Source organism: Periplaneta americana, chromosome 11, assembly GCF_040183065.1.
Source record: "Periplaneta americana isolate PAMFEO1 chromosome 11, P.americana_PAMFEO1_priV1, whole genome shotgun sequence".
Taxonomy (NCBI): Eukaryota; Metazoa; Arthropoda; class Insecta; order Blattodea; family Blattidae; genus Periplaneta; species Periplaneta americana.
The window spans coordinates 20714726-20740390 of NC_091127.1; the positions used below are offsets into that span (position 1 = coordinate 20714726).

Below are 25665 nucleotides of genomic sequence, written 5' to 3' on the forward strand. Positions count from 1 at the left end.
AACATGAAGTTTGCCTTTTTAATATGAGAGATAAGCTCAAGCAGCGATATCTTTGTAGGGATAGTCAACAGGATGGAACAGAAACTGTGACGCAAATCTGACATGTTTAAGTATGATAATTTAAAAGTAAGTATATAATAATTTGCTGTAAATTCTGTACACTACACTCAATAATTAGAACCGTTTTTCCAAAACTCACTTTCTGCAGAAATGAGCAAAATGGAGTTTTGTGTGGTACGTATAGCCTATACTAAAAAAAACTACTATAATTTACATTATTTTGCTTTTGACGTGTAAATGTACCAAATACTGTCTAAAAAATGAAGTGTTTAACATAGGATTTGCAAATTATTTTTTTACATACAATTTTTCAATTAGCTATTTACGTCTCCCGAAAAGTTATAATTTTCCAGAAAGCGAGTTTTGGAAAAATGGTCCTCAATTTGACTCGAAAAATTCCATACCGAATATCTATATAAAAATCGTAAATTACAATTTACTTTTGAAAGACAGAAACAGTACAGTAATAAGATAGTATTTATGTAAAAATTGAATAATATTTGTAATGTACACTCGTTTCTACGCCTAATTTGTTTAATTATATGGCTTTCATAGATTACGAAACAATTCTTGACAAATTAAACAGAGAAAAACTATTAATTATATTGAAGAAAACGAGACCTAAAAATTAGTCTATTTACGAATTGTACAATAACACAAAAATTACCGCTACACTAAATAAGCAACTAACAGATTTTAAAACTATTAACACAGGTGTACGACAGAGATGTCCTCTCTCTCCTCTATTTTTTTAATCTAAGCTTACATGAACTCTATGATATGTAAATAGCGTTTCCAAAACCCAGAGGCTATACTCCCATAAAGAGACGGACCAAAATAGATATAATCCTCTTCGCAGATGACCAGGTTTTATTGACCACTTCATAAGGTGATCTCCAAAAAATTAATATATTCGTTAAACACAGTTGCAAAAGACTATAATATGACCATTTCTGTAGAAAAGTCCAAAGTTATGGCTTTTAAAGGTAAATATCCAACAAGAAGTAAAATCTGTATTGAAAACAGAATCCTAGAGCAAGTGAACACATTTAACTATTTAGAGTACAGTATTTCATATGAAAAAGAAAAGGATATCGATACTAAAATGACTAATTTTGTAAAAGTTACCGGCATTATCAATTCAGTTTTCAAACCTAATTTAGTACAGAAACATACAAGATTGAAGAAGTACAACATTTTAGCACGACCTATTTTAGTCTACAGATCAGAAGCCTGGACTCTGACAAAAATAAAATGTTCTACGTGTAACTACCAACAAAATGAGATTCACGCACGAGGAAAACGGCGCCATACACACTTTGGAACATAAAATGAAATATAGGAATTTTGGAAAAATTGAACGTCCAACCTATATCAAATTTTATTCAAATCTATAGAGTTCATTGGAAACAGAATGTCGAAAGAATGCCAACAGAAGGATGACCAAAGGCACTGCTACATTATCTTCTGGACAGCGATCTGTTGGAAGACCATTAAAAAGATGGCATGAGACCATTGAGACTGCAACAGACCACTAGGTCTAGTGCTCGAATTAGATGATGATCATATAGTAAAAGTAATCTCCACACATGCACATCACTGATTTAAGAGTATTACGAATATGGTTTTTTTATAAAACAAATTTTCTCAAACTTCACTATTCAGTTAAAAATGTAATGACAGTAATTCCATGCAAGACTTACTTAAATTAATATTTAGCATTAATATTTTATTCCTCTGCATTTCCTTGAAACTTAGTGTGCATTATTTGCCTTGCGTCAAATTGATCATAAGACCAGGAAATTCTGCTATTTTTTCGGGTGATAATCCTCACTCACGAGAATGAGAAAGAAATGGTCCGAAGATCCCAGTTCTTGAAGGTGGAGGACTTTTTTTTAAATTGGTTATTTTACGACACTTTATCAAATGCTATAGTTATAGCGTCTTAAGTGAAATGAAGGTGATAATGCCTGCGAAATGAGTCCAGGGTCCAACGCCGAAAGTTACCCAGAATTTACTTTTAATGGGTTGAGGGAAAATCCGAGAAAAAACCTCAACTTCAAGTATAGCTCCCAGAACGTTCCAACCAGAATTTGAACCCGGGCCTGCTCGTTCACGGTCAGACATGCTAACGTTACTCCACAGTGATGGACAAGGTGTGCGATGAATGTCTTTTATACTGCAGGAAGCAATGGCCAAGGAAGCTTTTAATAGAAAAAGGAGCATCTTCTGCGTACCTCTGGAAAAAGAACTAAGAAAGACACTACTGAAGTGCTTTGTATGGAGTGTGGCATTATATGGGGCAGAAAAATGACATTACGACGAAGGGAAGAGAAGCGAATAGAAGCATTTGAAATATGGATATGGAGAATAATGGAACGTGTGAATTGGACAGACAGAGTAAGAAATGAAGCTGTGCTGGAAAGAGTGGGTGAAGAAAGAATGATGCTGAAACTGATCAGGAGGAGGAAAAGAAATTGGTTGGGTCACTGGCTGAGAAGGAACTTGATTCGAGACAGAAGAAAATATCAGATGATAGATGACATTAAGATATATGAATCATATGAGGAGAAAAAGAGGAAGGCAGAAAATAGGAAAGACTGGAGAAAGCTGAGTGTTCATTCTACATGTGCCAAGGAAGCTCGAAGTTCTTAGTGATCCATCGGTTATCATGCTGGCCGCTGGACTTGAGTTCCATGGATTCGAATCCAGGCGAAGGTAATGAATCTTAAAGAGTGATACAATTCTTAGCATGACATCCTATGGAAGGGAAGTAAATCTGTGAGCTCTATGTCGTAGATTTATGGTAGGTAGAAAATAGAACTCTGTTTATGATGATGATAATAATAATAATAATAATAATAATAATAATAATAATAATAATAATACTAATACTTACTTACTTGCAAATGGCTTTTAAGGAACCCGAAGGTTCATTGCTGCCCTCACATAAGCCCGCCATCGGTCCCTATCCTGTGCAAGATTAATCCAGTCTCTATCATCATATCCCACCTCCCTCAAATCCATTTTAATATTATCCTCCCATCTACGTCTCGGCCTCCCCAAAGGTCTTTTTCCCTCCGGTCTTCCAACTAACACTCTATATGCATTTCTGGATTCGCCCATACCTGCTACATGCCCTGCCCATCTCAAACGTCTGGATTTAATGTTACTAATTATGTCAGGTGAAGAATACAATGCGTGCAGTTCTGCGTTGTGTAACTTTCTCCATTCTCCTGTAACTTCATCCCGCTTAGCCCCAAATATTTTCCTAAGCACCTTATTCTCAAACACCCTTAACCTATGTTCCTCTCTCAGAGTGAGAGTCCAAGTTTCACAACCATACAGAAGAACCGGTAATATAACTGTTTTATAAATTCTAACTTTCAGATTTTTTGACAGCAGACTAGATGATAAAAGCTTCTCAACCGAATAATAACACGCATTTCCCATAATAATAATAATAATAATAATAATAATAATAATAATAATAATAATAATAATAATAATAATAATTTATTCTGGCGAAGTTAAGGCCATCAGGCCTTCTCTTCCATTTAGCCAGAAACAAAAGAAGCTGATACAATTTTACAGACTAATACAGACTCTGATACAGCACTTCAGGCAAAATTTGTCAGCCATTTCTCGCTCACGTCAAATTTTGATCCTGAATAAACTCTGCAGATGGAAGCGTCATTAAACTACAATAACCGCTACCACTACACGAGAGCTGTTATTGAGCTCATGTCAAAATATTCTTTCAAAATAGGATACAATTACTGTAGACTTTCACAGCAGATACACAAATATAAAAAATAGAAGCCCACACTAAACATAAGAACGTATGAACTTGCTTCTAATGCTGTATTAAGAAACAAGAAGAAGTTGAGTTTTTATCTTCCGTGAATGCCTACGTTGTTACGTGACATGTTACGCACTTTACGAGCTGAGTGAGCGTTTTTTACTTAAGGTTGGATTAGGGTGACCAGATTTTAAGACAAAAAAACAAGACCCATTTCTATATAAGGGATCCTGTAAAGCGCAGCCTCGAAATTTGCTGTTCGCCTTATATAAACTATCTAAACTTTATACCAAAACAGTAACCAGTTTTAATACAATACAAATTTTCAGATGTGTAGAATAATAACTATAGAATACAACTGCAACAAAAGAAATAATTTTTCAATAATAAAAAATATAAATTTCATGAGGAGGTATAAATTAATATTATGTATTTATTACCCATACTCTCTATTAACTGTTTTCTAATATGACGTAGAAAAATACAGTTACATAACGTAGCTGCTATAGGATGGTTATTCTTCAGCAATTATTATGCAACTATATTACATGTATGATTTGGATGTATTGCTTTCAACAAATGCCGCTGTCTAAGAAGAAAGTCATACAATTCAACACATCTCAATTCAGATTATACTTTGTGATCAATATAATATCGTTGTAGATTTTATGAAACCTCCTACGTGATTTCACAGAAAATAATTTTTCAGAAGGAAGAAAAAATTAATTAAAAGTCAATAGGCCTACAATGATCTTCGATGATGTCATTTATGTTCATAATATTCACAAATATATTCTACGGAAATACTTCTTATTCTTATGTAGACCTATTGATTTTTAATTAATTTTTTCTTTCTCCTTTTTTTTTTTTTACAAATATGCCACATTTAAAATCTGCCTACAATAGACAAATAGACAATAAGTAAATATTATAAAAGAATATGACATGAGTGGAGATGTTATCCCATGACTACACTCCAAAAGAAAAATAACAATGTTTTAAATAGTTGTAGTAAAAATATGAATGGAAGGTCAAGAGTCCTATTAAGTCTTCTTATTGTTTGACTATTATTATCCAGCAAATTTAATGCATGATGATTCGGATGTTGATTTAATCGGTGCAGGTATTTTTGCTGAACTTAGAGATTTCTTCTTTTACAGTTGAAATGTTGAAATCATGATGAATGACATCATTACGTACATACCATGGTGGACTGATACCTCTGCAGTATTTCAATGTTTGAGTTGCTAGCAGTTCTCCACAGTTGGATGCCGTATGTCCAGATTGGTTTTAGTATGACTTTATAAACAAGAAGTCTATTTTCTAATGACAGTTTTGATTTAGGTCCCAATAACCAATAGATTTTTGATGTTTTAAAATGTAATTCTTTACGTTTAGTTTCAATATGTTTACGCCATGTTAAGCGGCGATCTACATGCATACCTAAATATTTAACATCGTCTGCTTCAGGAAGTTCTTTGTTGTACAGTGTTACAGGAGGACAGTTTTCAGTTCTGGTTCCGAAAGTAACATGGACTGATTTGTTTTCACTCGCTTGTATTCTTCTGTAGGTTTCTTTCTCCTGAAAAATTATTTTCTGCAAAGTCACATAAGAGGATTCATAAAATCAAGGACGATATGATTTAAAGTTTCTGGCTTAGTCTAGATTTTCCATCTGTCCACATATTAATCACTACTACGAGAAGTACTTCCTGTTGTTTTCCTCTTCACTTACTTAAAAGCAGGATATTTATAGGGATTTTAAGTTTTGCGAGGGCCGCAGGGTAAGGGGCTAAAAAAAAAAGAAATATCCTGCTTTGGGCACCCTAGGCTGAAACTGTTCAAATTTTTGATAACCTTATGCTAGATTTTCCCAACCTTACGAATGGTATAGACAACTATTTTTTCGTATCTCTCTGCTCTGAAGATTTAACAATATGCGCAGTTTGAAAAAGACATAAGCTCATTAAAAGTTACCCTGTGAGATTTTCTAATACATAAAATGAGAGAACGCGAGCTGGTTCTCTTGCATTTGTATACATCTGCTATGGGGATCTAGAGCAATGCGAGCAGTTTGAAGGGAGGTTCCGATATTAAGCTCATTACTGTTAACTTGTTATAATACATGACAGGAGAGAACGCGAGCTGGTTCTCTTGCATTTGTATCCATCTGCTATGGGGATCTAGAGCAATGCGAGCAGTTTGAAGGGAGGTTCCGATATTAAGCTCATTACTGTTAACTTGTTATAATACATGACAGGAGAGAACGCGAGCTGGTTCTCTTGCATTTGTATACATCTGCTATGGGGATCTAGAGCAATGCGAGCAGTTTGAAGGGAGGTTCCGATATTAAGCTCATTACTGTTAACTTGTTATAATACATGACAGGAGAGAACGCGAGCTGGTTCTCTTGCATTTGTATCCATCTGCTATGGGGATCTAGAGCAATGCGAGCAGTTTGAAGGGAGGTTCCGATATTAAGCTCATTACTGTTAACTTGTTATAATACATGACAGGAGAGAACGCGAGCTGGTTCTCTTGCATTTGTATACATCTGCTATGGGGATCTAGAGCAATGCGAGCAGTTTGAAGGGAGGTTCCGATATTAAGCTCATTACTATTAACTTGTTATAATACATGACAGGAGAGAACGCGAGCTGGTTCTCTTGCATTTGTATCCATCTGCTATGGGGATCTAGAGCAATGCGAGCAGTTTGAAGGGAGGTTCCGATATTAAGCTCATTACTGTTAACTTGTTATAATACATGACAGGAGAGAACGCGAGCTGGTTCTCTTGCATTTGTATCCATCTGCTATGGGGATCTAGAGCAATGCGAGCAGTTTGAAGGGAGGTTCCGATATTAAGCTCATTACTGTTAACTTGTTATAATACATGACAGGAGAGAACGCGAGCTGGTTCTCTTGCATTTGTATCCATCTGCTATGGGGATCTAGAGGAATTCGAGCTGTTTGAAGGGAGGTTCCGATATTAAGCTCATTACTGTTAGCCTGTTATAATACATGAAAGGAGAGAACGCAAGCTGGTCACCCCTGACGCTGTCACGTGAAAAAAAAAGTACAAGATAATGTAGAAGAGTTAGACTAAAGGCAGTTTCTCTTGAAGAACGGCGAGTTAATAGACAAACGTGCAACAAGTCAAAGCTTTCCAGACTGGAGGTGGAATAGGCGTTTAACCTATCTTCCACTCTTTTGAATTTAAACATCGCATACATTTTTTTCATTTCAGTATCTAAGCTAAACTCGCAGGTAAGTAAGTATAATATTATTTTATAACTAGCTGTACCCGTGCGCTCCGCTGCACTTGTTAGAAATAAATACAAAGTAATAACATAATTAAAATAGGACATCTGGTCCAGGGAACATTCGTGTTTGACAGAAGGATAAATCGTTTAATATCTCACTTAATTTAAATTGTATTTAAATAATTAAAATGCGATCATTTGTAAATGAATATACAGAATAGCCTATCAAGTTTTCTGTGCATAAGAAGCTATTTTAATCTTATCTGTGCTCAATTCACTCAGAAGTTACTGCAATATCATTATAGCATTATGTCCATCTAGAGAAACTACACTTTCAAATGGTGAAGTAATAATTAATTGTACAAATCTGCTAATTTAGCTTCCGATATTACTTCATACAAACACAGAAACATTCTCTGTAGGCTATGTTTAATAGCTTTCGATTGTTGTTGTCCAAGGTCCCTTATAGACAAAGTCATTTTTTTTATTTAATTGCAGCGCCTTAAGATGGCGTTATTTTAATTTTAAAACTCATTTATCTCATTAAATATCAGTCCTATCAAAATTTTGCATAGAATAAAACTTATCGGAAATCATTTAAAAAAACGTTTGTTATGTAACATTTGTCACAAAAGTCAATAATAAGGGAGATATTTCAATTTATTTAATTCAAGCCCCCTCATAACCCCCCTTTTAAATAAAGTATTTTGAATGCCATATAGCCTAAAATCTAAGTTACAACGAACATAATTTATATTCCAATTTTCATATAAATCGGTTCAGCTATTATCGCGTGAAAAGGTAACAAACATCCAGACAGACAGACATACAAACAAAAATTTCAAAAAAGCGATTTTCGGTTTCAGTATGGTTAATTATACATGTTAACACCAATTATTTTTGAAAAATCGAAAATTACCAGAAAAATTTTGGCTACAGATTTATTATTAGTATAGATATGCGTATAAAAAACTAAGTTTTCAGTTTGTATGAAATAGATGTATTGTGAATACAAAAAAATAAAAATAAATAAATTCCAAATTATGACATGAGTGCTAATTTTGCAAATATGTTACTATTATTTTACACATTCAAAAGTTGACTTGAGTTTCACGTAAGATTTACAGTTCAAGCTTGCTCGATCTTCAATGCTAACATTGACTATAGCAGACAAGTTAAATCTGGAACTGCACTTCAATTTCGTTCATACTGAGTAATTACAAAAAAATAGTGCCAATTCTCGCGTGTTTCGTTCCCTTACTATTGAATTATGTATGTTTTGTTCTTACAATATTAACCGATATGTGGAGTGAAGAATAAATTAAAATATCGTATTTCCATTCCACTGTAAACTATGGTAGATCTATAATTTTTCCGGACAGTCAAAATAGCAACTTAGAAATAAGTTTAGAATTCAAACACTTATCTCGCTTCTCTGCTTTTTCTCTCTGTTTTTAGGTCAAATATTATGAATAATATAATATACAGGGACATCATTTTATTTTTACTTCAATTTTTATTGTACCTGAGTTTTTGAATGTACTTCACTCCCACCACTTCTACTAATGAAGATCCAACTGTCCTCCAGGCCGCATATAGTAAGCAGAACTGAGTTAGTGAGTATAGTACGTTCCAGAAATATGTTCGCGTTTTCCAGTGACGAAATAGCTTTCAATATTGAATCATATTTTCGCACAGGTACTGTCGGCCTTTTGCCTACGTCGCATTCCGATGTCCCCACCTGCTTCTGTTTGTCTCTCTGTAAAGGCTAATGGCTGGGCTGTCTTAGCTCTTTTCTGAAAATATTAATTTCTGTTAAGAATTGGACGTCTACGTAATATTATACAAATGTTTAAAATAACTGAAATAAAAGGGCTTCGTTAAGTAATTAACTATCCTGTGATTTCCCCTTTTTCCACGATCCTGCGACATAACCACTTGGACGGACAGGAGATAGCATTTCTGAGTAATTTTATCTTTTCGGATCGGGCAGAAGTGAAGATTGAATTTACAGTATGTAAGGTACTATTTATAGAGTAGGTACAGAATTATTGCAACACCAGTTACTATTACGAAGGACGAAACTGGAAAACTGGAATTAGATGCAATAGTTTATAGTGCGATATTATGCACAAAAGAACTGAAGCCTGTATCGAAATGAAAGGCCACCATTTTCAGAACTGTGTTTAAATAGCCTATCCATATTATGATTATTTTTCAATTTAACTTCTTTCTCTATATTGTACGCTAATGTGCTGTAGGCAGTATAATATACACTGCATAATGAATACGTTTGCGCGGATAACTCAGTTGTGAGTAAAAACACTTATTCTTAATACAGTACTGTATTAAGATTAAACAAAAATCTAATGAAAATTATCTAACTCAAAATCGCGATATTTCCTAGTTTACGTAAATGGATGAATTACTTTTCTTTCCTCCTATATCTAGTAGAGTGATTTGTTTGTGTTTTACGCCAGTATCATTGAACTACAGTCGTGGAAGGGGGTAGCAATCTGTGTTTCCGTTTCTCTAAAGGTCTAGCCAGGTTAATATTAAAAATGTTAGTAAAAATAAAATGATGTCCCTGTATAATATATAACGAAGATATATTCAAGGAGTAAGTTAAGTGCAAAATAAATATCCTTTCCCTAGTAGTGTGAACCAAGTTCTGCCCGAAGTGGACTTAAGACAAATTCACACTACACGAAAGCAGTCATTTTTTGTGTATAAAGCTGTACAGTAGTGGCAAAAAAAAACCGGACCGACCCTTGTAGCTGATTTCAGAGCCTTGTTCAGTCCAGAACACGATAGACTGGTAACTAAGGGTACGTACACGTTGGAGCAACGATAAACGATAAAAGAAACGATCTAGCGACGCTTTGGTATTATCAAAGAATCAAGTGTCCATATCGGAGCAACGAGGACGCGGGAAGAGAACATTTTGATTTATCAGTAGAAGATATTATATGCATCCACTTAATGAAATAAGATATATAAGAAATATCAGCTGCTAAGTTCAAGGTTAATATAACCTAAATACGTACAAAATTAAACCCGTTTCTCATCCAAAAGATAGTATAAATTCGTTGTGTTGTAATTGGTTATTGTGATCACATAACATATGACGAATAAATACACAACTGATCAATTTTCCATTATCTACAATAATTAATTTAATACGCCGAAATAATAATAAATCGATTAATATTTGGATATATTGATAACCACCGATAATTATACAGATCAATATTATCTTAATCTGAGATCATATGAACGACAAGAGCGAAGAAAATGGAACTTTTCATTTTCGTCGCTTTTATCGTGTATCTTTGCTTTTATCGTTACTCCAATATGCACACCTCAATAACAATGCATGCTTCAATTCTCCCTGATATAGCATCGCAGCTTCTTTTATCGTGTGTCTTCGCTTTTATCGTTACTCCAATATGCACACCTCAATGACAATGCATGCTTCAATTCTCTCTGATATAGCATCGCTGCTTCTTTTATCGTGTGTCTTCGCTTTTATCGTTACTCCAATATGCACACCTCCATGACAATGCATGCTTCAATTCTCCCTGATATAGCATCGCTGCTTCTTTTATCGTGTATCTTCGCTTTTATCGTTACTCCAATATGCACACCTCCATGACAATGCATGCTTCAATTCTCCCTGATATAGCATCGCTGCTTCTTTTATCGTGTATCTTCGCTTTTATCGTTACTCCAATATGCACACCTCAATGACAATGCATGCTTCAATTCTCTATGATATAGCATCGCTGCTTCTTTTATCGTTTATCGTCGCTACAACGTGTACGTACCCTTAGACTTTCGTTTTATTTTATTTATTTTATTGGGTTATTTTACGACGCTGTATCAACATCTAGGTTATTTAGCGTCTGAATGATATGAAGGTGATAATGCCGGTGAAATGAGTCCGGGGTCCGGCACCGAAAGTTACCCAGCATTTGCTCGTATTGGGTTGAGGGAAAACCCCGGAAAAAACCTCAACCAGGTAACTTGCCCCGACCGGGATTCGAACCCGGGCCACCTGGTTTCGCAGCCAGACGCGCTGACCGTTACTCCACAGGTGTGGACTAGACTTTCGTGGGTCGAATCCTGCCTGGGAAGGAAACTGTTTTTTTGTTACTTATTCAAATTTATTCCCAATACTTTTCGATTGCAGCGATATTTTACTACTTAATTAACTTATTAATCCCAGAACATGAATTTTACCAGCGAATTTACAGTTAGCTACATACGAAAGTCAAGGAAACTATAATTATTAAAGAGAACACAAAAATCTATTTAAGTTAGATTTATATTCGCACCTCGATCTCTCGATTTACTAGTTACCTGTGATCAACTTCCATAACAAGAAGGGGCAAAGAGAGTTATGATCGTTGGCAAAGAGTATATCATACAATATAGATATGATCGTTGGCAAAGAGATGCTGCTGCACCTACAGGCAAATTACTTGAAAAAGGCGTCAAATCAGATAATTTCTAAATATCAGGCATGCAAGTTACGAAAAGGAGGACATTTCTTGATTTTTAAAAAATCCGCCTGGACCTCGGGCAAAGGCCTAAAAATGAGGACATGTCCGGACAAAAGAGGGCGTCTGGTCAACCTAGTAATAAGCATCAATGGCATACGAACGTTGTGCACCACTCCAATTCTCCATCCTGACTAAATGGTATACTCCTAAACACAACGAGAATGTTCGAAGCCAAACGCAATCGAACTAAACGTCCACACCTGTGGAGTAACGGTCAGCGCGTCTGGCCGCGAAACAAGGTGGCCTGGGTTCGAATCCCGGTCGGGGCAAGTTACCTGGTTGAGGTTTTTTCCGGGGTTTTCCCTCAACCCATCACGAGCAAATGCTGGGTAACTTTCGGTGCTGGACCCCGGACTCATTTCATCGGCATTATCACCTTCATTTCATTCAGACGCTAAATAACCTAGATGTTGATACAGCGTCGTAAAATAACCCAATTAACAAAAAAAAAAAAATCGAACTAAACTGGAAAAAGTCGAGGTTTAAAATCGCCAATTTTTCTGGTCCTCCTTGTACAGGGACATCACTTTATGTTTACCAACATTTTTAACATTACTCGGAAACACTGATGCCCCCTTCCATTACAGGAGTTTGATGTTATTAGTGCAATATGTAAACAAATCATTTTACTAGGTATAGGAGGAGAGAAAAGTAGTGTATCCATTTATGTTGTAGGGAAATGCGATATTACGATTTTCAGTTTGATCATCACTTTTACGGAATTTATCAAAATACAGTAGAGTAGTAACATTTTTTTTTTCAAAGACTCAACTTTTCAGGCGGCTATGTTCGTTATGTAATGTCTACTTTATTTAGCATATTAATTATTGATGTTATCATACAATATAGAGAGTGCATTTAAATTGAGGGGGTCATAAGTAAAGGGCTGTAAGTGCACTTAAGTTACTTTTGAGAAAATGGGGTTTAAATGTTTAAGCTTTCGTAAAATCGGTGAAAATTTTTATTTAAATTTTAATTGTGATGCGATTAAAATATCCCTTTGCTACTAAAATTTTAGATACTTTTGCTTACACTGGATGCACTTAACTCATGTTATTACAAATGTCACTAGCATTCCTTTGCTTCTAGCCACCTCAATTCAAAAAAAGCTAATCTGAATTTTTAAACAAGTTGCTGAAAATGGTTGCCGTTCATTACAATGCAGGCTTCAATTCAGTACGCATATTATTAAAAACATTTTGAAGCATATTCTCTGAAATTGAATTTATCGTTTCTTGAATATAATTTTTAGTACGATATTATTAATATAGGTTCTTTCTTCTATAGAAAACGCAATCATATTTCTGAAACACACTATACACTGCAGTGTTTACTTCACTGCTTGAAGACTTCGAATGCAACAGCGGCCGTAAGTTTGCGTGTCTGACGGGAGCAAGGACATTAGTGAAGGGGTGAGAGTGAAGTACATTCAGAAATGCAGGTACAATAAAAATGCAAGTAAAAATAAAATGATGTCCCTGTACTATATGACAAATCCTAAGCCTCATCTCGCCATATACTATCTCACTGTCACCAATTCCATTGACGTTAAATAGCCCACCAGTTGATACAACGTTGTTAAATAACCAAGTAAAAATATGTATTTAAAAAACTGAACCTGTGCCGTTACAAGTAGTAAGCATATGAACCAGACAAAATAACTAAGCTGTAAGCTGTCATTGTGTCAATTATATTCATTCCTAGGCTAAGTGGCGTGTATATATTTTTTTCTAGGGTTTGGGATGTCTCCACCGGAAGTCACAAAAATTGTAGGTCCTGCTCTGCTAGGGGAAGGACCTCACTGGGACCACGACTCTCAGGCTTTATATTATGTGGATCTTCCCGGATCCACTATCAACAAGTATGTTCCTGCCACCAAGAAGCACACAACAGTCAATATTGGTATGAACACTTATACTGAACACAGCTTAAATAACGGAATTATTGTCTCTCTATGATAAAAGACAATGAGCTTGGCTCTTATGCGTCTGCTGTTGCTCTCACTGGGGATTGTATTGTATTTATTTACATCCCATGGTATTCGTACATCGCTTCACAGCTAGAATATGGAATGTATCAAAAGAAAAAAAAAATCTTAATAGTACTATAAAGCCTTAATTATAATCACAATTTGGATTTAAATATAATATACAAAAGATTTTGACAATATAGTCAACTATTACAACACAAAGTTTTAGTATCAATGCTTAATACAACACAAAAATATTCATAAAGCATTGTTGAATGTCATGAATTCACCTACAGCAGACGTCTCAATATGGCCTTCTCGGAGCACTTCCTCCTCTCTCCCTTTCTGATTGTAAGAGTGGAACAACATGCGGGAGCAGTTCGTGTATCTCCGGATGACGTCATTGACCGCGACGTTTGAATAGACGTGTGCAACCGCTAAGATGTTGTCTCCTTCTCCGGGAAAGAATGTCCTTATTACCGCAAATGTATGAAGAAATAAAAGCTTTTATAGGGAAAGTGAAATTGTGGGAGTCAATTTACCACCTTATTAATCTAATTGTTACCTAATTTGAATCAAGACCAGTAACAAATATAATGAAGTATTGAAAGACTTAAGAAAAGAATTTGAGACCAGATTTAAGATTTGAATAGTTCTAATTTAAAATAATTGTGAATTTCTAAGATGTTTTGGTTATTGTTAATTATTGAAAACATTACGAAACATGTTATTTAACTATTATTGTAATTATTATATTAATATTGACGTATCGTAAGAATACGTACCTTAACAACCAACATGTTTAATTGTAATTTTATTATTACTATTTAATTGAATTTCATTTTATTAAATATAGTATAAACTTAAAAAAGAAAGACGTACCAAAAACCATTTACTAGAAATGAAGTATTGTTGTTTAGTCAACTGTCCGAAGAAAGGTCTGAACCTCAAAAGTGATACCAACACGACACCACTTATGAGGCAACTAGGCCAGGAGATAATGGGGTAGGGTTGCCAGTTCCTTGTGCTTAAATAATTACGTAACATGTATGGTTGTTCATGCTTCAGATTTCTTTTTACTCATTAATATACAGTATAATTAGAAATAAAGTTATTATTATTATTATTATTATTATTATTATTACTACAAACTACTTAAGAAATTTTATTCCTTCCGAAAACAACCGTCTATTGTGACAATACAACTCAAAAGTGCAGCTTCGTGGAATTTCTCCCGCGACAGTTGCAACTTAGCTCGCTCATGCGTGTGACATGAATCAGCGATCGGCTATCTTCGGGTATTGCGCTTATCTCTTCAGCTGACTACGCTATCTACACTTGCTCTCTGTAACAATTTTTATGCGTTGCCCTTGAGACGCCTGACCTACAGAAAAGAAGGTGTGAGAAATTAGGTACTTCTTTAATTTGGCCCTAAATAATCTTATGTTTTGAGTTTGATTTTTTATATCCATAGGGAGGCTATTAAAATGTTTACTGCCATATAACGCACTCCTTTTTGATAGCATGATAGACTTGCCGATGAGCTTCCTTGGCCATTGCTATTCTCCTTTTGACTTTCTAGCAGCAGCTCATGTTACTGCTTATAGTACAGCCCAAGTATTTGAAGCTGTCCGCTTGCTCTAAAGCCTCATTTAGAATTCGCAAGTTTACCTTCTTTACTTTTCTTCCTATGACCATTATCTTCTTCTTGTTGCATTTATCTTTATCCCATACTGCTCACAGCTGTCATTTAACTCCAGAAGCATATCCCTTAGTATCACCTCTTCTTCTGCAAACAACGCCATATCATCAGCAAATCTTATACACTTTATTCTTCTTCCTCCTACTGTCACTCCTCCCATGTCCTGAAAACATTTTTTTACTAAATTCTCCAAGTAGATGTTGAACAGGGTAGATGATGAAGGGCATCCTTGTCGTACTTCTCTTCCTATTTCACTTCCTTCTGACACTTCTTCTCCTATCCTGACTTTGACTCGCTGTTTCAAAGATTATAGAACAGCCTCCTCTCTTTCCAATCCACGCCAACTTTCTTTAGGATCCCTACCAGTTTATTCCAATCCACTCTATCGAACTCCTTTTCTAGGTCCACAAATACTATATATACTTCTTTACTCTCCTCTAGGTATCTTACCCCGATTGTTCATAGCAGTCCAATTGCAATTCTCGCGTACCTTTTCCCTTCCTGAAGCCAAACTGATCTTCTTCCAACTGTTCTTCCACCTTAGAATATAAACGTCGATTCAATATTCGTAGAAGAATCTTTACCGAGTGCGATATCAGGCTGATAGTACTGAACTCTTTACATTTCTTGGCATTATTTTTCTTCGGTATTGGAAGCAACAGTCTCCGTGAAATCTTCAGGCCAGTCGTCTTTCTCATATATTTCGATGCAGAATTTGCTTCTTGTCTTCACTCAAACATTTCACTAATTCAATGGGGATTCCATCAACTCCTGTTGCTTTCCCATTCTTCATATCCCTAAGCGCTAGTTCAATTTCTTCCCTTAAAATAGAAAATCCTTTTTCGTCTTCTGATATGGTTGCTTCCTCTTCTATAGCCAAGTCATCTGGACGATTCCCTGTCTCGTATAACTCTTCTACATGATGACATTTATTACGGAGGACTTGTTTAACTTATAATAAATACCCACATTTTTCGATCATAATTTTGTGATTTTGGTATTATCTTGTACATATATGTATGCTGTTTGTGTTTCAGCTGGCGGTCATGTTTCATTAGTGATACCGCTTGAAGGTACGAAGGACAAGTTTGTTATTGCCACAGGGAGCAGTATAGCAATAATGACGTGGAATGGTGAAAGTAGCACTCCTGCAGATGTGAAATATGTTTATTCTGTCAACACTGAAAAAGATGCGCATAATACCAGGTTTAACGATGGAAAGGCAGATCCTACTGGCAGATTTTGGGCAGGTACTACTAATATACCATTACATACTTCGTGTTCTATTCTTTTCACGGGAAATAAATATAAAACTGTTACGTATTAGATTTATAAAAATTGGAGATTTATCCTTCGAAGAGGTGGAAAAATTCAAATATCTTGGAGCAACAGTAACAAATATAAATGATACTAGGGAGGAAATTAAACGCAGAATAAATATGGGAAATGCCTGTTATTATTCGGTTGAAAAGCTTTTGTCATCTAGTCTTCTGTCAAAAAATCTGAAAGTTAGAATTTATAAAACAGTTATATTACCGGTTGTTCTGTATGGGTGTCAAACTTGGACTCTCACTTTGAGAGAGGAACAGAGATTAAGGGTGTTTGAGAATAAGGTTCTTAGAAAAATATTTGGGGCTAAGAGGGATGAAGTTACAGGAGAATGGAGAAAGTTACACAACGCAGAACTGCACGCATTGTATCTTTCACCTGACATAATTAGGAACATAAAATTCAGACGTTTGAGATGGGCAGGGCATGTAGCACTTATGGGCGAATCGAGAAATGCATATAGAGTGTTAGTTGGGAGGCTGGAGGGAAAAAGACATTTGGGGAGGCCGAAACGTAGATGGGAAGATAATATTAAAATGAATTTGAGGGAGGTGGGATATGATGGTAGAGACTGGATTAATCTTGCTCAGGATAGGGACCAACGGCGGGCTTATGTGAGGGCGGCAATGAACCTCCGGGTTCCTTAAAAGCCAGTAAGTAAGTAAAGAAGTAAGTAAGTATTAGATTCCAGTTTAATAGTGGGTATTTCATTTGTTATCGTAATCAAACTTATTAGATATTTTCAATTTTACTTTATAGATGCTTCAGGTTTTTCCAGCTTTAAATAACTAATAGCTACATTCAGAATGTTATCTCATTTTATCATTCATTCATTTATCACTGTGTCCTGTGAGTTTAAGCCAAGGAGAAGAATAAACCGAGCATGGGTAAGAGGGTTAGAGTTAGTAAATTAAATTACGAATATAGTTCATTTGGTACACACACTTCAGAATATAAATATGAGAATTGACTGGGGATTAACATGGGGAGGGGAGAGGGAAGAATACAGAACAATAGAGGGTGGGACAACTTGTATCGAAATTCTGGATCCGGAATTTTCGTCACCGATTTTTCGTCATCCGGTGATTTCGTCATATATTACATTTTGCCACTGCAACATTTTGTCACCAATTCACTTTCGTCACCACCATATTTTGTCACCAAATCACTTTTGTCACCAATTTAATTTTCTCAACACTATTCGCCACCACAATTTCCCCTCTTCATGTCGCTTCCCTTGATGATACCTATATAAAATGATACATAACTAGTGGCTTGTGCAGCAAATGCTGCAAACTAAGTTCATTAGACGTTCAAACAAAAATGTTTCATATTTATTTTCAATAAAGAATACCAGACATTTTGAAAGTTATTTTCTTCCATAATAATGAAACATACTCCTTCTGAATGTTTTTTTTTATGCCAAATACTTTTTCTTGAACCTATCCACCTTCAGGTTTTGAGTTTCAACGCGAAAACGCAAGTAACAATGTTAGGACGATTAGTGGGTTTTTCATGTGGGACTAAATAATAGCTAATTCAGGTCATCGTGAATTGTACGCGAAAGTTAAAAAAAATGTCAGGTTTGCTATGCTTTCGAACAATAAACATAGCATCTTGGTATACCTGCTGCACGGAGAGCTTGAAATGTAGAGGGTAAGATCATTTCATCCTGTTAAGAGATCTTGCTGAAATGATCGGTAGACTACAACATTTTCTAGGTCTCTTATTTTATCAGTAAGTAATACGTTTTGGTTTTTCCTTAGGAACTGTAATTTTTGCGCTCTCTCGAGCCAATACTGAAGAGAATGACGCATATAAATATCTATACCACACTGCCATTAAGTAGGCTATATGAAAAAGACTCAACCCCACTTGATTAATAATTATAAAAATATTTCATTTTTAATAACAATATTATTATCTTACTTAAGTTTTGTAGTTATATACTACATAGCCGCCATTCAGTAAATTATAGAAATGAAGATCTAATTTCATATATTCTCTACATCTACTTATATAACCCCAAAAGTTTCACTTTCATATCATCAATATAGCATTAATACGTATAATTAATGAAAAATAGTCGCATCATGGCATTAATTATAATAATATTTAATTTCTAATGGTAATAATGTCATCAAACCATCTCAAATTTTGTAGATTTTAATATCCAATACACAGCTGTACTCATAAAATTACACACCGCAGAATCAGACCTGTAAATTATTTTTAGTAAGCCTTGAAGTTTTTAATAACCAATTCAATTTGAGCTCTAAATATGTCAGCAATCCTGCAGGTCATGGCCTTCGTGAAATAGCCTATTGTTTATTGTAGGCTAGTGTGTGTTTTGTTTTATTCTGAAATGATGCAATTAGTTCTCAAAACTGACGAAAGATGGATTTTGGAAAATTATGTAGGAAAACTAACGCTTCACTGAAAGTTACTATTTTTCTGAAAAAACTTCGTGTTCTAAGCTTCAAAATCAGGGGTCATTTATTAAAATACATTCAGCCGTTTTCCTGTGATTTCCAATACCAGTTCAAATTATATAATATATAGATATGGAACCTCCTATTCATCGTGTTCATATTGTTCATTACTTTGAGGATAATTTTGTCATGGGCCGTAGACATGGCAGCGGAAGGCAGCAGCCCATATTCCCTCCAAATACAATTGTTACATTAATAGGTACCAGGGAAAATCTGCCCAGAACAAATACTTGCGAAGCGTGGCATAGACGTCTCAATACTTTAACAGACAACGCACATCCCTCTTTTTACCATGTCCTTCAGTTGCTACAGGAGGAGACTGTAAGGATACATCAGGACATTGAGAAATTAGAAGCAGGTCAGTCTCCATCCAGAAAAAAGAAGAAATACACGTCCTTAGATAACAGAATTGCACGAATTGCCGATAGGTATGAAGCTTACAGAACAGAAGATAATATCCTTGGTTACCTACGTGCCATAGGTTATAACTTCAGTGGAAATTTTGGTTGAAACTCCATAAAAACAGGATGAATATATGCAACTTCAAAATCCATGTTAATGCAGAGCATTTTGGACTCAATAAAACAGCCTAAATGTAATTTTCTGTATTATTTTGGTGACGAAATTATTACAAAATGTATATGACGAAATATCTTCGGTGAAAAAATCCCCTCAGTGACAAAAAACATGAGGACAAAATGTATTTGATGACCAAAAACTTATGACGAAAAATAGGTGATAAACTATAATGGTGACAAAATTTCTGGTTACGAAATGCCCTAGACCTTCGAAATTCAGCCAATTCTGGGTGATTTTCAACAGGGTGGGATATGGAGGGAAGTCCTATCAAAACTCAGCTAATTTCTGACGATTTCTGACAATGGGTGAAGGATTGAGAGTAGGATGCTGCAAATTTGGTAGCATTAAAAAAAATGGAACTGGGGTTTCAGAGACAGAAAAATTACTTCTTTCCTGATTCAGTGAGTAAATTCTGCCAAAAATGGCAAAAAATATTGTTTGACTGTTCCTAACGACAATGATCAATATTTAGAACAACAAATCCTTTACATTCCTGCTGACAAGTTGTTTTAAATTAAACGATAATTAAAAAAAAAAAAAAATTATGAAGCTACTGTTCTCCACACGATAACTAGATTTATTTAAGATCGACATATCCAATCTGCAATGGCAGAGAATGGATTTTGCTTTGTAACTTCTGGGGAGGCTAAATTGATTTTAAACTTCATAGTATTAAACAATTATTATTATTATTATTATTATTATTATTATTATTATTATTATTATTATTATTATTATTATTGTCTTATGTTGCATATAAGTTACAGGAAAATTTTCCAAGTGATGTTCCCAAAATTTGCCTCGCCCTCCATCTTAAATTCCTGGCTAAGTCACTATCTACAGTCATAAATTAGATATGTAATGTTACTAATCAAACATGCATAACTTATTACAGGATACTTGTGTGTCCATTTGAATTAAATAAATATTTTCAATTTGTCTTATTTTAGGAACATTACCTTCAGATATTGGCTCTCTGTCAGAGCCAATCCCAGAGGTAGGGACACTGTACAGTTTCTCCAATGACTGGAATGCAACACCGCAACTATCAAAGATAAGGATTTCCAACGGCATGGCTTGGACAGAAGATCGGAAGATAATGTACTATATTGACTCCATGACTAAAAAGATCTACAGTTTCGATGTTGACGTTAAAAGTGGACACATCTGTAAGTCTCTGTATGTAGAATTATCTGTTTACTTTTAGCTTTATTCACACCTATCTGTAGACCATATTTGTGTGATTTACAGGATGGGACGCGACTTAGAAGAGTCAAACTCTCTCTACCCAAGGACTGATTAAATATTTTGCTTTGTTGTGAAGTTTTGAGCCACATCAAATTTTAAATTTTCCGCATGGAGCATATTTTTATGTTTAACGCATCATATGAATTTATATCTTCAAAGCAATCATTCCACTCATGAGACAATGAACACACTTCGAAGTTGGAGCGAAATTTCAGAGTTTTTATGTCATGTTATATATATTATGTATGAATAGTGGTCTAATGCAGTGTTTTTCAACCTTTTTGAACATGTGGCACATTAAAGGCGTAATTTAAAATCCCAGGGCACATTCATATAATCTAAACCAGTGGTTCTCAACCAAGGAGGAATTTTGAGAGTTTTAGACTATAAAATAGAAATAAATGAGATAAAAGTACATGCATTAATATATAAAATAAAATATTTTCAATTTTATATGCATTATTATTGAGTCAACATGGGGGGAAATGACATTGTGATGAAAGGTGAAAGGGCGTATGGGGGGGAAAAGAAGTTGAGAAACACCAAAACAAAATACACATTATTCACAAATAGAATTTGTATTTTTTTTCTATTTTTATTTGAAGTTTATGAAAGAAATGTGAAATTTAATGACAGAAAATTATTACAAAACAATATTAGCGCAATAATTATAGTATTATATATGTTTTCTTAAGTTATTATTTAGTTAATATAAAAAAAACAATAATATATGTTTTGCCGAAGTATTTATGCACTATATTTTTTTCTTTCATAAAGACAAATGTGTGTGTGTGTGTATACAATGCCCACCCACTTCACTTGCGTGATTCGGGTTCCGCATACTGTGGATAGATGGCAGAACTGTGACCAATTTTCTAGTTGTACACCACTTCGGCAGGTCACACTGTACAGGATGTGTATATGTGGAGAGTTATGTCGTGTACTAGTGTGAGTGTATGTGTAAGTGTAGTATCTGGAATGACTGATGATGAAGAAGATGAGGAAGGGAGAAGCGGAAACCCGGTGCCGGCACGTAGCCTACTCCTGTCGAATAGCACCAAGAGGGCCGCCAGGCTTAACGTTCCTCATAAAGACAAATAAAATACGATATTTTCTTAAGGTTGATACGATATTCTATACTTCTATTTTTTCAATTTTTGCTATGACCATTTACTATTTTCATTTTCTCGCGGCATACAAGCAGATCATTCGCAGTACACCGATTGAAAATGGCTGATCTAGTGGCTAAAGCGCTGGTCTTATAATCCTGTGGATCCGGATTTGATCACCGGCACAACCCAGATTTATAACTTGTGTGGAGCAAGCCCGTGGACTAGGTAACAGAGGGATTTTCTCCGGGAGCTCTGGTTCCCCTGTGGCATGCCAAGAAATCTCCACCATCATCTCATCTCATAATGGATGTGATGTAAGACTAGCCTCCAATGTCATACCCTGGGCAACGACTCTGTTGGTAAATTGGTCTACACAACTGGCTTCATATGGGTGAATGGCAAACAGTCAAGTACCCACCATTAGTTAAAATATATATATATATATATATATATATATATATATATATAATATAGGAACAACCAATGTTTCGGAGTTATTATTCAGCCCTGGATGAAGATGTGTTACAGATTAGCTCTCATAAGTGATTCCTCCTCCAAGATTGGTTATGACCACAAAAAAAAAAAAAACACACACAGAGCAACCTCATATCATATTGAACCCTGTTATCATAGTCCAGAGTCAGACCATTTATGTTACTGTTAACAGAAGGGTTATGGTAGAAATAGAAATAAGTCAATTAACATTAACAGTACTGGTAACTCTACTGTATCTCACTTGATTATATAATTAGGCCTGTAATAAATATAATTACAGGCCTACTCGGTAAGCACATTAATAAAACTGCAATTGTTTTTTCCAGCAAACAAACGAACAGCGTTTGACTACGAGACAAATGGTGTTGAAGGATATCCAGATGGTATGGCTATTGACACTGAAGGAAAGCTATGGGTTGCATGCTATAATGGAAGTAAGGTAATGAATGATTATAATAAGCATTATAGCAAGTTATAGCCTATATTATTCTTTCTCATTACACAAAATAAAATAAATATTTTTAGTACTGGTACTGAAAGTATTTATTCGATATTTTCACGATACCGTTATTAGAGGTTACTTTGATATTGGGGGCTACTTTGATAACCACTTCGATCGATTACTAAAATCGAATTCGCGCGAAAGATATCAGAATGTGGCCAACTTTGGATTCGTGTTGGCAGCTCTGTTAAACTAGTTATGAGATAGCAACGGTGCTATATAAATACTACATGTTGTAGAGGAGAAATTAAATATTTTGTATTTTATAAAGTGAATGAGGATTTCTGATACCTGCAAAACTTTGAAGCTACACAGGTAAGCATACTTATAAATGAATATTCAATTCCATCTTCAAATAAAGTAGTTCTTTGGCATTTAAAGTGTTGCTTGTCGTTCACTTGAATGTTGCAGTATGCACACCAGTTACGTTGAAGTGTCACGGGGTAACTTTGACAGAGAGGATGGGGCTAAATTGATAATCTAGTCAAACATTTAAAATTGCATTTATATTGTTTTAGACGTTATCGCTGTCCGTCCAGAGCTACTATGGTGCGAGATTATAAAAAGCAACCAGGTTCTCGTCAGTACAACAATTTTTCATATTCTTCAGAGAAGCCTGGAGGCATATTTTGATGGAGTGGAAAGAAAAAATCCTCGATTTTCAACTGTACCGAAGGCTAATTTTCCAAGCTTGTTGAAGAAAGCATTGATCCACATGGATAAGACAAAGTTACAGACAAATACTAATAAACAATCATTTCCCGGAGATACAGAACAGTCTGAAATAAAACACATTTTGTCCTTTTCTACAGGCATTTGTCCTTGCAATAAGAAAGAAGTCCTCAAAAAATTCCGGAGCCTGTAGAAGTTGTTGAACAACAGGTTGAGAGTTGCCTCATGGCATTTCTTCAAGAACATTGATTTGGGAATTCTAGTACAGCTGGCTCTATAATGAGAAAAGAGAGACGACTCAATGTTGAATCAGGGAAGAGTATAGTTACTGCGTCTACTTCAAACAACAAAGGCAGCAATGATGACGAAGAGCCTCAGGTAGATAGGCAGATCAAAGTTTCAGGCCCAAAGATTCCAGAAGATGCTAACATATGAAATAGAATCAGAAAACCCAAAACAGGAAATTTCATCCTGTCTTTGAAATTGTGGATATGGCATCAAATGGGATAGTGATTCATGGTCTCAAAAGAGCTGATGAGAGTGAAACAAAATTTAAGCCAATTGACAGATCATTTCTACTATTTCAATGCAACACATCATCAAGATTTTACCTTCTTCAGTCGCAGAACTGACAATTTCATGATTTATGTCTTCCCTATTGTTCTTGAATTCAAGTAAATTCTAGTTTTGTTTCCATTATTTTTATGAAAAGTTGATTTAGTTTGTAGTCTAGATTAATTATTTATGAGATTGGTAATGTTTTGATAGAACAAATTTGATTTCAACAATTTATATAATTTTCTATGTCTATTATAATGTACAATGAGCCTTTGTACTTTTATTGCAAATGAAATACTAATGTGGTATTTGAAATGTCCTTTAAATATAATTTCATTTGCTTAATTTGCCCTCATTTACCTCTATAATAGCAAATCTCACAATTTTAGTTTGACTCTATTATGTCATTCTTCGGGTTACTATGGAAATCTGGCTTTAAATAATGGTATATCAAAGTAGCCCCCATCACAGTTTAGCTTTGATAGTATGGTCTTTATTTTTTTCACGGGTACAAATCAACACATTTATTTTCTTAGAAATAGGATAGCAAGGTAAAGACAATCTGATATCTACATATTTTTTATATGTTAAAATACTAAAAAATTAAACTGTAACCATAAAAAATATAAGTTAAGTCTATCAAAGTAGCCCCACTTGACGGTACCTTCATTACCGGTACATCTTACACTGAAAAAAATACTTTTGGATAATTTAAATAACGTGCTTGAAATTTTTAAAATTAAAGGCAAAAAATAAATATGCAATTAGAGAAAGGATTGCTACTCCTAGTTTTGTAATTTATGAGAGTCCTCAGAATGACAGCAGTAGCAGTAGCAGTAGCAGTAGTAGTAGTAGTAGTAGTAGTAGTAGTAGTAGTAGCAGTAGTAGTAGTAGTAGTAGTAGCAGTAGCAGTAGCAGTAGCAGTAGTAGTAGTAGTAGTAGTAGTAGCAGCAGCAGTAGTAGTAGTAGTAGTAGTAGTAGCAGTAGTAGTAGTAGTAGTAGTAGTAGTAGTAGCAGTAGTAGTAGTAGCAGTAGTAGTAGTAGTAGTAGCAGCAGCAGCAGCAGTAGTAGTAGCAGCAGTAGTAGTAGTAGTAGTAGTAGTAGCAGTAGTAGTAGCAGTAGCAGTAGTAGCAGTAGCAGTAGTAGTAGTAGTAGCAGTAGCAGTAGTAGTAGTAGTAGCAGTAGTAGTAGTAGCAGTAGCAGTAGCAGTAGTAGTAGTAGCAGTAGTAGTAGTAGTAGTAGTAGTAGTAGTAGTAGTAGTAGTAGCAGGAAGAGAAATGGGAGTTCGCCTAACATTTATTGCAGTGTTCACAGTTG

At 35.0% G+C, this 25665-nt stretch overlaps 1 protein-coding gene across 3 annotated transcripts in view; it reads left to right on the forward strand.

Moving 5' to 3' along the window:
* Positions 1–25665, forward strand: part of LOC138708870 (regucalcin-like) — a 26072-nt gene continuing 407 nt past the window's right edge. The window contains exons 1-5 of one of the 3 annotated variants that reach the window (XM_069839131.1): positions 1–126; positions 13425–13592; positions 16399–16611; positions 20712–20930; positions 22943–23055. In XM_069839131.1, the coding sequence (XP_069695232.1) occupies positions 13433–13592; positions 16399–16611; positions 20712–20930; positions 22943–23055 (705 nt within the window). In that variant the 5' untranslated portion in view covers positions 1–126; positions 13425–13432. Of the gene's footprint in view, positions 127–6964; positions 7130–13112; positions 13132–13424; positions 13593–16398; positions 16612–20711; positions 20931–22942; positions 23056–25665 lie in introns of those variants that run through there. The other 2 variants (XM_069839129.1, XM_069839132.1) reach the window with 2 other exon arrangements.